The sequence below is a fragment of the Aquarana catesbeiana genome, linkage group LG07 (assembly GCF_042186555.1).
Source record: "Aquarana catesbeiana isolate 2022-GZ linkage group LG07, ASM4218655v1, whole genome shotgun sequence".
NCBI lineage: Eukaryota > Metazoa > Chordata > Amphibia > Anura > Ranidae > Aquarana > Aquarana catesbeiana.
The window spans coordinates 193,173,608-193,190,170 of record NC_133330.1 but is presented as its reverse complement, the minus strand read 5'-3'; the positions used below and the strand labels follow the sequence as shown (position 1 = coordinate 193,190,170).

Here is a 16,563-nt window from a genome sequence, read left to right as displayed (position 1 = left end):
ATACACACCGCTCCTTCACCGCTCCGAAGATGCTGCTAGCAGGACTTTTATTACCGTCCTGCCAGCGCATCGCTCCAGTGTGCAAGCCCTCGGGGCTTTCACACAGGAATACATGCAGCGGCACTTTCGGGGCGGTTTGCAGGCGCTATTATTAGCGCAATAGCGCCTGCAAACCGCCCCAGTGTGCAAGGGCTCTTAGGGTTAGTAAAACTTACAAGCCAGCAGGTCTTTTTTCACCACCTAAATATAATGATCTGTGCTTCTGAAAGGTAACCCTAGTCCTATGTCCCTACTGTAATGGGAATAATAATCCATGCAGTTATATGGCAACATTTCAGCAATCATTGTCAAACTATGGGCCCCTAAGCAGACCATAGAAATTCGGCCGGTTCAGCAAGAACTAGATTCATTTCAATCAGTGTGTGGATGTCCCTTGTTTGACAGAAGTCAATCAATAGGGAATTCCCCCATCCACCTTGTTTGTACTGGCTGAACAAAAAAAGCTTTACATTTTCCAAGTAACAGGGGATAAACTTGATTATCTAGTTCGGGTCCAGAGCAATTTTTTTATTTTTCGCATACATGTAAAAATCTTAAATTTTCTGCAATAAAAATTAAACCCCCAGAGCATTATATATTTTCTCAATACAGAGGCCCTGTAGAAAAAAAAGGTGATAGTTGCAAATTTTTGTTTCACATGATATTTTCGCAACTGTTTAAAACAAATTTCCAGGAAAAAATATAATAAAATGAATTTAATGCAAAACCACACCATATAATACCCATTTTGGGTTAAAATATAAAAAAGAGGAGGTTGCATCGAGTAAATAGATGCCAAACATTCCAGGTCTTAAAATGGCATGCACCCGCAATATTGCCAAAAATGATCGTTCCCAAAAATCCCCATAGGTGACGCTTTAAAAGCCTTTACAGCTCATCAGTTTACAGTTAGCTGGTAGCTCTTGTGCTAGAACTATTGTTCTCACTCTGACATTCGCAGGCAACAAATCACATGATGCGACTGCGGTTAACAAGCACATCCTGGGTTCGCGTTTGCTTAGGTGTGCGGGACTACGGGGGTTTTTCAGCAATTTTTTTTCCATTTTTAATAGGTTTCATTTTTATTTTTTTACTTTTTTCTTTTATTTTCATATTTATTTTACTTCCTTGCCATCACAAGGGGTTAATAAACCCCTATGTGATCGCATTCGACAGGTACTCTTTATTGAGACATTAAGGGTCTTATAGACCCCAATGTCTCCCCTGCCCTTCACACCATCTAACCAAGCACAGATCGGCAGCTATGGAGCTGCCACGTCACTTTCACTTTGAAAGTGGCAGTTTTTTTTTTTATTGCGGTCTAGTTCATGTTATGAAGATTTACTTTCGTTATTTGACCTGGTAACTAGCTACTGTTACAGGACTGAAAGTGAGGGAAAATTCAAAATTTTGAGTGGTCACCAGAACAAGAAGAGAAAACTTCCAATAGCGACACTTGCTCAAGACAACTAAAGGGGCATTGCCCTAATTTTGTAGAGATTTCCTCTCATTTACTGTTGTGTCTAAGACCCCTTACACATTGTGCCGCCCCGGGCGTCGGCAGTAAAACGGCGCTATTTTTACCGCTGTATTAGCGGCGCTATTCGGCTGCTAGCGGGGCGGTTTTAACGAAAAGGAGTTAAATACACCCGTAAAACGCTGCCGCAGCGGCGTTTTGCCAGCGGTATGACAGCGCTGCCCCACTGATTTCAATGGGAAGGAGCGCTGGAGGAGCCGTGAGTTCACCGCTCCTTCACCGCTCCAAAGAAGCTGCTGGCAGGACTCTTTCTGACACCCTGCCAGTGCAACGCTCCAGTGTGCAAGCCCTCGGGGGCACACTGGAGTGAATGGAGCAGCTGTTTTAGGCCGGTTTGCAGGCACATTTTTAATGCTATAGTGCCTGCAAAACGCCCCAGTGTGAAAGGGGTCTAAAGGACAGAAAGGAAAAAGGAAAAGGAAATCTGGGGGAAAAAAATAAAAACTGATGGCAGTTTTAAACATTCCCCCTGCTGTATCCAAAATGGGAAAAGGGCTGTCTATTTTAGCCAGGCGTGACCCACATTTTCTAAACAACTCCATACTGCTACATTAACAAACATTTTGACATGGGGCAGTTGACCTGATATTAGCATGTTTGAGGAAAAATAAGACACCCATCTGCTGTTGGGGAAAGGAGGAATTATTTACAGTTTCTATAAAAGTTTAAAAACATACCAACAATGGAAGGTTTATAACTTACCAATTATAACCTGGACAAACTTGTTGGCATTTGTCACTTCATAAGCACAACGAATTTCAGAGTATGTGATCCCTCCAATTACGAAAATGATCAGCTTAGACACAGTTTTCCGGTCTTCGCGGCCTACTGTATTGTGTTTCTGTCGGGCACTAAACAAAAAAAACAGTAATCATTGGTAGAGAAAACGGGTGTAATATTAGGATTTTTGGTTTACATGTAAAAATCATAATTTTTTGAGTACATCACAGAACACAGAGGACCTACAAACGACTCCTACTTACAAACGGAGGGAGACAACAGGAAGTGAGAGGAAATCTACCCCTAGGAAGGGAAATTTACTCCTGTAAGAGCTATTATGGGGAAAAGGTACCTCCACTGATGCTTTATCACCAAGGCTTGTTTCCACAACAACCCAAAATTTTCAAAATCCAATTGATATTGGGACAGAAAGTGAGGTGAAATCTTCTGAACAGGGGCACACACAGCAAAACAAATGTTACAGGGGTGTTAACCCTTCCCTATGCTATCCAAAAAGCTTAAAAATATTTTTTTTGGCTGGGGCTACACTTAACCACTTTAAGACCAGCCTCGTTTTGGATTTTAGGTGTTTACAAGTTTAAAACAGGTTTTTTTGCTAGAAAATTACTTAGAACCCCCAAACATTATATATTGTTTTTTTTCTAACACCCTAGAGAATAAAATAGCGGTCATTGCAATACTTTTTTTTGCACCGTATTTGCGCAGCGGTCTTCTAAGCGCACTTTTTTTGGAAAAAATTCACTTTTTTGAAAAAAAAAATAAGACAACAGTAAAGTTAGCCCAATTTTTTTTTATATTGTGAAATATAATGTTACGCCAAGTAAATTGATACCCATCATGTCACGCTTCAAAATTGCGCCCGCTCGTGGAATGGCGTCAAACTTTTACCCTTAAAAATCTCCATAGGCGACGTTTAAAAAATTCTACAGATTGCATGTTTTGCGTTACAGAGGAGGTCTAGGGCTAGAATTATTGCTCTCACTCTACCGGTCGCGGCGATACCTCACATGTGTGGTTTGACCACCGTTTTCATATGCGGGCGCTACTCACGTGTGCGATCGCTTCGGCGCGCGAGCTCGTCGGGACAGGGCGCTTTAAAAAAAAATTTTTTTTTTTTAATTATTTATTTTACTTTATTTTATTTATTTTTTCACTGTTTTTAAAAAAAAAAAAAATTGGATCACTTTTATTCCTATTACAAGGAAACATCCCTTGTAATAGAAAAAAGCATGACAGGTCCTCTTAAATATGAGATCTGGGGTCAAAAAGTCCTCAGATCTCATATTTAGACTACAATGCAAAAAAAAAAAAAAAAAAAGTCGTTTAAAAAAAATGACAAAAAAAATTTGTGCCTTTAAGAGAAGTGGGCGGAGCTGACGTAATGACGTCGCTCCGGCCGTCACATGGTATGGAGACGGGTGGGGGCCATCTTGGCCTCACTCGTCTCCATACCTAAGCAGGGAAAGGACCCAATCGCCTCCGCCGCTACCGACGGCTCCGGTAAGCGGCGGAGGGTGCGGGAGAGCGACGGGAGGGGGGGTGGCACCTCTCCCGCCGCCGATAACGGTGATCTCGCGGCGAACCCGCCGCAGATACCACCATTATCATGTACGGAACCGCCCGCTAAAAAGATGGATACCTCGGTTGTGGCAGCAACGGGGACTCCCTGTACTTGGTTTAGGCTGCCTCCTTCAGGTGAATAAACACTGGCCAAACCTCTCACAGTTCTGCAAAGACTCAGTTTTGTAGCATTGAATGAGAAACAGACAGCAGGGTAAGCATCTCCGTGTCCTGTGATTTACTCCAAGAAAAGGGATTTTACAGGTAAACCAAAATTCCTAGTTTCCTGATTGTATATCACAGGACAAAGGATGACACAGAAACATACAAGAGTGAGGACAGGAAAAAAGACCAAGTGGACCATCGAGTATGCTTCTTTTATAATTTTTTTGCGTGTTTTTTTTACTTTTTTGTTCGAGTATACAGTATCTCACAAAAGTGAGTACACCCCTCACATCTTTGTAAATATTTTATTATATCTTTTCATGTGACAACACTGAAGAAATGACACTTTGCTACAATGTAAAGTAGTGAGTGTACAGCTTGTATAACAGTGTAAATTTGCTGTCCCCTCAAAATAACTCAACACACAGCCATTAATGTCTAAACCGCTGGCAACATAAGCAAATACACCCCTAAGTGAAAATGTCCAAATTGAGCCCAAAGTGTCAATATTTTGTGTGGCCACCCTTATTTTCCAGCACTGCCTTAACCCTCTTGGGCATGGAGTTCAGAGCTTCACAAGTTGCCACTGGAGTCCTCTTTCACTCCTCCATGACGACATCACGAAGCTGGTGGATGATAGAGACCTTGCGCTCCTCCACCTTCCGTCTGAGGATGCCCCACAGATGCTTAATAGGGTTTAGGTCTGGAGACATGCTTGGCCAGTCCATTACCTTTACCCTCAGCTTCTTTAGCAAGGCAGTGGTCGTCTCGGAGGTGTATTTGGGGTGGTTATGTTGGAATACTGCCCTGCGGCCCAGTCTCCGAGGGGAGGGGATCATGCTCAGCTTTAGTATTTCACAGTACATGTTGGCATTCATTGTTCCCTCAATGAACTGTAGCTCCCCAGTGCCGGCCTCACTCATGCAGGCCCAGACCATGACACTCCCACCATCATGCTTGACTGTAGACAAGACACGCTTGTCTTTGTACTCCTCACCTGGTTGCCACCACACACGCTTGACACCATCTGAACCAAATAAGTTTATCTTGGTCTCATCAGAACACAGGACATGGTTCCAGTAGTCCATGTCCTTAGTCCGCTTGTCTTCAGCAAACTGTTTGCGGGTTTTCTTGTGCATCTTTAGAAGAGGCTTCCTTCTGGGACGACAGCCATGCAGACTAATTTGATGCAGTGTGCGGCGTGTGGTCTGAGCACTGACAGGCTGACCCTCCACCCCTTTAACCTCTGCAGCAATGCTGGCAGCACTCATATGTATTTTTCCAAAGACTTCTGGATATGACGCTGAGCACATGCACTCAACTTCTTTGGTCGATCATGGCGAGGCCTGTCCTGTTAAACCACTGTATGGTCTTGGCCGTCGTGCTGCAGCTCAGTTTCAGGGTCTTGGCAATCTTCTTATAGCCTAGGCCATCTATATGTAGAGCAACAATTCTTTTTTTCAGATCCTCAGAGAGTTCTTTCCCATGAGGTAGTATGTTGAACTTCCAGTGACCAGTATGAGAGTGTGAGAGCGATAACACCAAAAAGAACACCTGCTTCCCATTCACACCTGAGACCTTGTAACACTAAAGAGTCACATGACACTGGGAAGGGAAAATGGCTAATTGGCCCCAATTTGGACATTTACACACTTAGGGGTGTACTCACTTTTGCTGACGGCGGTTTAGACATTAATGGCTGTGTGTTGAGTTATTTTGAGGGGACAGCAAATTTAAACTGTTATACAAGCTGTACACTCACTACTTTACATTACTTTGCACTCACTACTTTACTACGTAGCAAAGTGTCATTTCTTCAGTGTTGACACATGAAAAGATATAATAAAATATTTACAAAAATGTGAGGGGTGTACTCACTTTTGTGAGATACTGTATATCTATTTTTGTCCAAAGCATGAATGAATACACTTACTATTAATTGACTCACTGCCTCTGCTGGAAGTCTATTCCAAGCACAAAACTACTTTTGGTAAAATGCTTTCTAAGATTCATTTTTTATTTTTCTCCTGCTAGTGTGAGGTCATGATGTCCCCATGTTGTTGATCTTGGCTTCATGTTGAAAATACTGCCCTAATAAAGGCTATTCACCCACTTGATGTAGTTAAAGGTTTCAATCAAGTCTCCCCTTTCCCGGCTTTCCTCAGACTGTACATATTCAGTTCCTGAAGTCTCTCCTAATATAATGTCCCAAAAGCACAGCAACAAGGCTAAATACAGGGAACCCAAAAACTGAATAGGGGAAAACGCATTACAAAGCCACCTGGAAATACCTTTCACCCAAAACTGGCATCTGCAGAGGAGTGAACATCTACCTGGTAGTACTTAGAAAACATGTGAATAGAAGACCACGTAGCAGCCCCAAAAACTATTTTGATGCTGAATCACCCAGGAAGCACTGACACTCCTGGTGGAATAGGCCCTAAATATGAAAGGATGAACCCTGCCCTTGATACCACAGGCCTGAGAAATGAGCAAAAGAATTCACCTAGAAATAGTGAATCGAAAAGCAGCTGGACCCTTGAAAGGACTCAAGCAGAACAAACAGAGAATCAAACTGTTGAAACCATGCTGTATACTTCAGATAAACCTCTAACATCATCCAAAGAGGAAAACACCTTCTCCTTATGATGCTGAGGATTAGGACAAAAAGATGGCAATACAATCTCCTCATTCAGGTGGAACAAAGAAACCACATTAGAAATGAAAAAGCCTCAAAATCATTTTATCCTGGTGAAGAACCAGGAAAGGTTTCCTGCAGAAAAATTGCAGTGAACGCTGAGACCCTGTGAACAGAAGTAATGTCAACCAAAAGACAACCTTGCACATGAGATACGACAATGCAATCTCTGAGGAGGTTCAACAGGAAAAGTCTGCAAGACAGACAAGACCAAATTAAAAAGGTCCCACCAAGATAAGGGGGCCACAGGCAGAACAAACTGCACGACACCCTACACAAAAGGCTTGTACTAAGGAATGAGACACTAGATTTCTGAAACAGAATGGCCAAGGCTGAGATCTGTCCCTTGATGGTACTTAAGGCCAGAGACATCGACATCAGATTGGATAAAAAGCCACAACGCACCTCACAACGTATGGTCGAGGTTGAAACATACAAGCCTTGCACCAGGCAAAGAAAAGATTTCAATGTATGATGTTACACCTTCCAGAAGGTCGACCCCCTTGCTTTGAGGAAGATGGGGGATTACAGAGAACCACACCCCTTTCCTTTAGAATTTGGGCTTCAACAGTCATGCCATCAAAGCCAGCCACAACAAAGCAAGGACCCTGTGAAACGGAAAATCTGGCCAATCTGGAAGAGCCTGAGGCTCGTTTGATGCAGACATCCTAAATTTTGTGCCAATCAGAATCACCAGAATGTCCTCCATCTTTATCCTGTGCAACAGGTGGGGAAGAAGCTGCAGTGGAAGAAAGACATAGGTCAGGGAAAGCTGATCCCAATGAATCACTAGGGCATCCACCTCTAAAGCCCGAGGATTCAGTACACAAACCTGTGTTTTTTGTTTTGTTTTTTTACAGAATCTGGGACGCGAAGAGATCAACATCTGGAAACCCCACGGCAGACAAATCTCTGCGAACACCTCCAACCAATACCATTGCCATGTTGAGGACTAAGTACTTCAGACAGTGTGTCGGAACTAAGCCTGATTTATGAAGGTTTAAAACCCAAGTGCACCGTTCCAGGACATGTACCGTCTGCTAGACATTGGCTTCAAGCTTCTGCGCTGGTTGGTCCCTATTAATCAGATCAAGGTACCCCACAACAGTGATACCTTGGGGTCCTCCACAATCTCAAACCAGAGCCAACACATTGGTAAATACTCTGTGGACAGGCAGAAGGGCCACACCACAAACTGGTAGAGGTGATCCTCCAATGTGAATAGCAGAAATTACTAGTGAGGATAGAAAATCAAAAGTATAATTTTGCATCTTTGTTATCCACTGATGCAAGACATATTCCCCTCTGCTACAGGTGCAATGACCCCTGGAACAGCAGCCCTTCCAAAGCTGGAAAAAACAAAAAACACACTCGTGTCTCCAAAAGATATCCGTTGAGTACATAATGCATGGCAAGTGGAAAACGGTGAAACTTCAGTTTGTATTCTCTAGACACCATGTTGCAGACCCAGTCATCTAAGTTAGTGAATCCATGTGGCCGTGAAGGCTGATAGACGTTGACCTACTCACGCAAGTGGGGGATATTTCTTTACTGCAAGGACGACTTGACTCCAGAGCTAGAAGACTTGGGAGCCCAGTTCTTCTTGGACAAAGTCTTTTGCTTTTAAAGCCTGAGCCTGGCTGCTTACAGTATTATTCCACAGGCATCGCTGTTTTTTTTTTTACTTGTCACCTTTGTCTTATTTACTGGTAAGAGCATGCTTTTTAGCCAGAGTCACCTTTTAGCTAAAGGCATCCAAGGATGGTACAAACAATCGTTAACCCTCAAAAGGGCAGCTTCCTAATTTGTTTCTTGCAAGTTCTGCCAAATAACACTTGAGCTACAGGATCCTTTTCACATGGACAGACAAGGTGCCCACCATTAAAAGCTGCTGTTTTCCAAGAAATCCACTGAAACACTTGAGGCTTTCAAAAATCTTACAGAAACTGTCAGATAACAGAATCCCCTGGGTTCAATTTTCTGGCACGGAGCATGCGTTTTTGCCCAATCTTCAAGGGCTTGGCAAAATCCCAATGCCAGCCTGCAGAGCCACACATGGCATGTTTTTAAAAGACCAGGACCTCATCTACTATGACCGTCAGGGTTCTATTGAAGGAAATGGATGGGTCAACTGCCAGAGAACCTTATTTCTTGTAGAATTCCTCCTCCATGGAGTACTGAGTGAACACACTTTCTGCAGATGAGCTCAAATGGAATACATAATTTCCTGCAAGCAAGTGCGCACTGGAAAATATTTGGGATGTTTTGGCAGTCGCCAGAACCCAAATCCAGTACACTTTGGAAAGGAGGTTTCTGGAACTGGCAACTTCAAGTTAGTGTGCACTACCCTCTGCTAGGAAGCCAACTGTGGTCTTCTGTGTCTGAGACAGCCCCAGACTCCAAGATTCATCTTTGGAGGTCTTGTGTACAGAGGATTTTCTATTCTCCACTGCTTCCTCCTCTTCCTCAGCTTGAGGATTATCCTTTTAAACCTCATCCTCCTGCACAAGGTTAGAAGAGGGAAGGAGGAGAGCACTCACATTTTCATCCTAGGCATTTCAAACCAGTGAAAACACCTGAGACCGGGTCTTGCAAACCAGAAATGGCTGGAGAAAATTTCCTTCTTTGGACACAAGAGAAGTGGAGGCTTGTGCCCAAGACAGAGGCAATACCAGATAAGGGATGGTATTCAGAAGTAAACTGACCCTTTGGGAAGGGCTGTGAAGAGGGTCCTCCCTCCCAGATAGGGAAATTTGGGGGGCGACTGAATTGTTACCCCACCCACTTCTCTGCCTGCACAAAGAATTGGCTTACTGAGGGTCTGCAGGCCTTTTTTACTTTACGGGAATGGCCACCCAGCTGACAGGCTTGCAGACACAAGCAAAACACCTAAGTGGTATAAGCGCTGAAAGCTGCTATGCCAAGCAGGAGCTGTGACAGGGTAGCTGAACCACTGGCTGTATTGATCTGGAGGGGTCTGTGAAACACATGTCACTGTACCCAGGGAACTAGCAAAATGGCAGACACATGCAATAACATTGTGGCCATTCTGCCCCTTTTAAACACCAATGGTACAGTGTATCGCTCTAGTGCAAGAAAATAGCCAAAGAGCCCAACAGCCCCAATGCCCAAAGAAAATTATAGGAGAGAGACTGCCATCTGCTCACACCAGTCCATGCTGCAGGGTCAGCAGGCCAAATCTTTACCAATCCATGGCAGGCACGGCCTGCTTGGCCTTCCGGGGCTCTACTCTGGGCCTGTACAGCACCCTGCCAGTGGTTTCACCTGGTACACTGAACCCTGGAGATAACTAGCTGTAGTGATTGATCCAGATGAAGTCCCCCTTTACCCTATCAGGGGTGTTAGGAACAGGCCCAAAAATAGGGAACTAAAGCCCACAGAAGGAAATGTGCAATAAGATATAGGTAGGCACATTCACCACCTAAGGACACTAGCTAAAACATGAGGAGCTATGAGGGGTTATGCCTAGGCAGGGATTCCTGCCTTTTTTAAGCCATGGTCATTTTTTTCCAGCATACCCAGCAAGTAGTTATGAATATGAATTGTTATGTGATGTACGATCAAGAAAATGGTATTGAAAATGAAAATGTTATGCTTCCTGTACCAAAAAGTAAAAGGAATTGTGACTTAACAGGCAAGTCCATACCTTGGTCGTACAGGACAGGAAGTCTAAGACTCTGGGTTATATGTTGCTACCTTCGGGTGATTGGTCAATTTCAGAAGCTTTGCTGAGAACACCCAGTGCACCCTCTTAACCCCACCCACTCTGTGTGATTTTGTGTAAAGCAATAAGGAAAAACAGAAGACAGAGGTGAGGGACATGTGTCTTGTGCTGTACACCAAGACATGGAATTTACGCAAGTCACAATTCCCCATTATCTTAAAACTTTACAGTATGGGACAGGAAGTCCTAGACCATGGGACATCCCCAAGCAATAAACTGGAGTGAAACCTCCTGGGTGTGTTTTGGAGCAGTATATAGGGAAAGGAGGAAATTACCTTCACTGGGGTGAAAAGGAGAAGCTACATTAAGGAGAGAGGTGAATCTGGGTTTCAGGACAACCTTATACCGATGTACGACAATAAAAGACTCCTTTGCAAGAAAGAGCTGCCAACTTGGAGCTAATGGCAACCAAAATGGCTACCTTACACATGAGATCTGTTAATGCGATATCCCAAAAAGGCTTCAAATGGAGTTTTTTTTGAAGAACTGAATGTACTAGGTTCAAATCTCATGGAGACACAGGAAGTCAGAATGGGGGGTTAACATCAGCAACTCCTTCTATAAAGGAATTGATAACAGTGCGAAGCCAAAGGTTTCTGGAAAAAGAAAGGATAAGGCAATAAGAAACCTGCACCTTTAGAGTTCTAAGGGCCAGGTGCTAGTCTAGGCCAGAATGGAGGAAGGCCAGGATGCAAGGAATAGAATATTCCCAGGAGTTGAGGTTCCTGCTTTTACACTAGCCAAAGTAGGCTCCCCAGGTGCAATTATAGACTTGAAGAGAAGTAGTTCTTGCCTTGAGTAGGGTGGGAACATCAAAGTCAGCAATGCCGCTATCTTTTAGGCTGAGAATCCTCATGCAGAAGTGAAAATCCTCATCCAGAAACAAATCAAGGGATGCTTAATCAACCCGACAGTTGACTTCAGAGAAGACATTTTTTTTATGGTAAAATGTTTGCCTGGGCCATGTCCTGGATCAACCCCCAAAGTACCCCCAGGCAATGGGAAGGCTGGAGAGCAGATTTTTTGAAGATGATCAGCCATCAGGAAGTTTAAAGGAAGTGGATCGTTTTTTGGGCGTTTGAATAGAGGATCATGGTTGAGTCATCTTTCAGTGGAAGGTCACGAAGGTATCCCATGACCTGGATGCCCTGAGATCTGAGCAGACCCACGGGAGGAGCAATGACTTTTGTGAAGACTCTTGATACAGAGATGTGGTCGAATGTCACTCATGGCAAAGGGCACAAGGTGTTGGTGTGTGGGAAAGATGAGACAGTGAAGATAGGCATCTTGGATGTCGGACGCCAGAAATTCCCTTGACCAGAGAGAAGAAGTGACAGATCTTGTGGACTCCTTACAAAACATGGGGACACAGATACCCGTTTAGGGATCTTGGGACCAAACACGGAACGGATGTCTCCATGCAGTTTTGCGACTAAATAGGTTTGAGTAAAAACCTTTGAACCTTTCCTCTTACTGGTATTACCACTCCTTGTGCCTAAAGTTGATTCAAGGCTGCCTACAAATCTGCCGGTCTTTGAGGTGAATCTGGCAGCTTGGAGGGAAGTAATCAAGGAGGGGGAGTCGTTGAAATTCTATTTTATAGCCCCTGGAAAGGACATATTGGGCACAGGACGTCATGGAACCAGACTGGCACAATTGTTCCTAGTAGTTTGGGGGGTTTTGCGGTCCCAATCTTGTGACAAAAGGATGGATCTACCTTGGATTTAGGGAAGAAAGCATGGATGGTGAGAAAGGACCCCTTTCAATTAAAAGAGGTAGCGGTGGTAATAATAATAATAGGCATTTTATTGTGGGGTAAAAATACCCCCGCCCCCCAGTAATGTCATTGATAAGTTCAAGGCAATTTCCAGGATAAACCAAACAAGCATTCATCAACAAATCAGACAAAAATCCTTCATTTATCATTGAAAGGCAAGCATAAAAGACCTTTTGCAAGCAGGCTCAGCAGACTAAGCCTTTAAGCACAAAGTTCTGCTCATATGCACAGAGAGCAGGGTCAACCTAAAGACTTGTGGCAGTACATTCTCTAGGGCATCAACACAAAATAGCAGCCGAAGGGATAAGCTTTAATTGTTCCAGCAAAACAGGGTCCTCAACAACACTGCGCTCTCTAATCATTTGTCCAGTCCAGGTAGCAACAGTCTGAGAAATGTACATAGCTGCAATAGCTGGCTGTAAGGACCAGCAAAAGCAAATGTTGCCTTCAATACAATTTCAAAGCATCTATCAACAAAATCCTTAAAAAGGTAACTCCACTTTCTTGGTGAAAAAAAAATATCAAATAAAGAAAAAAAATATAGCACATGCAATTGTGACAAGTCATATTGTAACTGAATATTAAAAATGACCATTCCTTTTCAATATGCAGCAGCTGTTATTTTCTGAACATGCAATGCAATATGGCTACCTGGAGGCGTTCTGTAGACAGAATGTGCACAGTACGCCCCCCAGCAACATTTCCTGCTTGTGTGACTGGCTCAACTATTTTCCCAGAAGTCTGCACTAGGATACAAGACATTTTTCAGGCACCCCCCCGCCTGAATACTCACAATAGGAACACGTCTAAAGGGATGCAGGCACAGCAGCTTTCCTCATCAGCTCTGCAGCTGATTGATAATTACGAAACCACTCCCATTAGACCCACTCAGCACAGAGCTATAAACAGAAATTTCTACAGAACAAAAAGGTAGAAATCTGCAACAAAGTTTGTTAAAATCCTTGTAATGTACATAGATCCCCCAGAAGGGAATGTTTTTTCTCAACAAAAGTAGAGTTACGCTTTAAAAGGGAGGGAACATTCAGAAAAGGAACAGTGAAATGCTAGTTGAGAACAGAAATGTCAGGATCCAATACCGGGAAAGAGCTATTTTTTCCTTTCTATAAATACAATACAATTCACAAATAATTACAATTACAAAGAGTTTAGGATGAATTAAACTTGTCAGGATTTGACAAATCTTCATGCAAAGCAGTTGATTCTTTCATACCCCACAAGATGCCTGCAACTGGCTGGATCAAAACCCATGATACCACCCCTTCTACCTTTTTGTTTTCTTGACTTCTCCTTGCTCTCTGTGTGTGACCAAGTTCTCTTCATGACTCCTGCAGATTTCAAAATAATTTTTTTTGTTTTCTTCTCCAAATAAGGGCGCAAGTCTGAGGCGGTACATGAGCGCTGTTGCTGGGAAAGTTTTGCTGAGTGCATCGCATTACAGAACTGTAAGTCTCTGGTCACTAATGTTATATTGAGCACACATATGCCCTGTGGTCGATTGGTTGCACAAGTTCACCCACTGATTGAGCAAGGAGTCTCGTGCAGAGGATGCAAATTTTCATCTAACAATGCCAAACTATCGACATTGACCAACGCCATACTTTCTATGCTAATATTACACCAGTTGTACCTAGGAATTGCATGTCCCATGTGAGTTTTACCAACTTATTTCCTGTCCACTAGCTGAGTTTCTCTGGTTTTCATGCACTTTTAATTGTTTAACCACTTCCTGCCTGGCCTATAGCAAAATGACGGCCGGGCGGTGGTTCAGTTATCCTGACTGGGCGTCACATGACGTCCATCAGGATAACAGCCGCCGCGCGCCCCTGGGGGCACGCATCGCGGCGATCGGTCATGCGGAGGCTCTTTACCACATGATCAGCCATGTCCAATCATGGCTGATCATGATGTCAACAGGAAAAGCCGTTGATCGGCTTTTCCTCACTCGCGTCTGACAGACGCGAGTAGGGGAGAGCCGATCGGCGGCTCTCCTGACAGGGGGGGTCTGCGCTGATTGTTTATCAGCGCAGCCCCCCCTCGGATGCCCACACTAGACCACCAGGGAAGCCGCCAGGACCACCAGGGAATGGGGCAACATGTGGATGGCCAGGTATGTACCCCATGGCCTTCCACATGTGCAAATTATGCCCAATCTGTGCCAGTGCCCACAAATGGGCACTGACTGGCATCATTATATAAAATGTAACATCAGTGATGCCCAGCAATGCCACCCATCAGTGTCATCAGTGCCCATCCATGCCACCTATCAGTGCCACCCATTAGTACCCATCAGTGCCACCTACGAGTACCCAGTGCCACCTACGAGTGCCCATCAGTGCCACCTATGAGTGCCCATCAGTGCCGCATACCAGTGCCACCTATCAGTGCCCATCAGTGCCACCTCAACTGTGCCCGTCAGTGCTGCCTTATCAGTGTCATTGAAGAAAACGTACTTATTTACAAAAATTTAACAGAAACAAAGAATAACTTTTTTTTTTCAAAATTTTAGGTCTTTTGTTATTTGTTGCGCAAAAAATAAAAAATGCAGAGGTGATCAAATACCACCAAAAGAAAGCTCTATTTGTGGGAACAAAATGATGAAAAAAATTTGTTTGGGTACAGTGTTGAATGACTGCGCAATTGTCATTCAAATTGCGACAGCGCTGAAAGCTGAAAATTGGCCAGGGCAGGAAGGTGTTTAAGTGCCTGGTATTGAAAAGGTTAAATGGATAGTAAGATTAAGATAGTATCATAGAATGTAAGGGGTTTAAACAAATTTAAAAGGGCTGCAGTATTCAAATATCTTAAACAGGTTAAGCCACATATCGTCCTCCTGCAAGAGACTCACCTGGAGGGGAGTAAAATTTTGTCCCTACGCTGGCCCTGGATTCAGAAGGCATTACGCTCTACGTATTCCACGTATGCCAGGGGGGTCTCCATTCTGGTCAGCAAGGCTGTTCCATGTACAATCCACCAGGTGTTTACAGATCAGGGTGGGGATGTCAATTAAGGCAGTGATACTGGACATCTGTTATAAAAGTTTGCTGGTAAACATATACTTACCCCCTCTTTATCAAGCAAAATTACTGTATGACTTGATGGTTACACTAGCACCCTATATCCACCTCCCTATGCTACTCATGGGGGATTTCAATGCCATCTTAGACCCTGTATTGGACTCATCCAAAGCCACTAGCCCAGCCACGATGGACCCCGACCCTTGCTCCTGGGTAGCTATGGCAGGCCTGACTCAACTGTGGCACTGGAAGCACCCAAAGTCACATCTAAGGCCGCTTTCACATGGACGGACCGTCTATCCATTTTTCTTCCATCCATCAACGGACGACAATGCATTCCTATGGGCAAACGGATAACCATCCGTTACCATCCTTTAACCTCCGCTTTCGATTCTATGCATTTTTTTTTTTTTAACGTACAAGGCTACGTCCAGATCCGTGAAAAAGGATATTAACTGACGTTAACGGACAATGTCCGTCAACGTCCGATCAGTTAAGATCTGTTTTGAAGAAATAATTTTTTTTTTGTTTATCTGTGAACTCAACCTATGACCCAGGCAGTAGTTGGACAATAGGAAGAACATCCCTGGTACATGCCCAAGGAGAAACATGGCAAGAGATGTAACCCATGAGGAGCTTATAAACCTGGTGCACGAAAGGCTAGGCTTGTGGGACTCAACCTGTCAGGACCACAGTGACAGAGTAAGAACACAGCAACTATGGGATGAAATCTCTAAGCTGGTGACACCAAATTGGTCCACCATGTCTCCCAAACAGCGTGATCAACGTGGTAAGTGTTTCCCAACTGCAGCTTGCTCTCGTCAGTGTTTTTATGTAATCATTCGATTATGGCTTAGTTGAAAATTTTTGAATGGCGTCAGGGTTATTTTTTAGCATTTTAGCAAACTTTATTTCAGTATTCTATGTCTCTATTATAAAAATGTTGCAAACACTCTAACAAACTTTTTTAAATGAAATGTTCAGCAGAGAGGGCATGGTTGATGCAAAGATTATGATTCGGTGCAGAAAACCAGCAACGCATCTTTTTTGAGTAAAGTGGCTAAAAAAAAAAAAAAAAAAACCTATAACCAATAGGACTCCATCTGTGAAGGAGTCAGCATGCCTTTGCCTATTCACAATATTAAACATCATGTGCACAGAATGCTATCAACATATTCATATGGACAGCAATATTTTTTTTGCTTAGGTCACCACAAATTGAGCGTGCAACAAGGACAGCAATAGACACAAAAATTATGTCCTTCT

At 43.6% G+C, this 16,563-nt stretch overlaps 1 protein-coding gene across 3 annotated transcripts in view; it reads right to left on the bottom strand.

The window, feature by feature from the left end:
• The window catches only part of STXBP3 (syntaxin binding protein 3), a 202,164-nt gene that overhangs the window by 14,802 nt on the left and 170,799 nt on the right, over nucleotides 1-16,563 (bottom strand). For all 3 annotated transcript variants that reach the window (XM_073592934.1, XM_073592932.1, XM_073592933.1), the window contains exon 18: nucleotides 2,279-2,427. In XM_073592934.1, coding sequence (XP_073449035.1) covers nucleotides 2,279-2,427 — 149 coding nt within the window. The remainder of the gene's footprint in view (nucleotides 1-2,278; nucleotides 2,428-16,563) is intronic.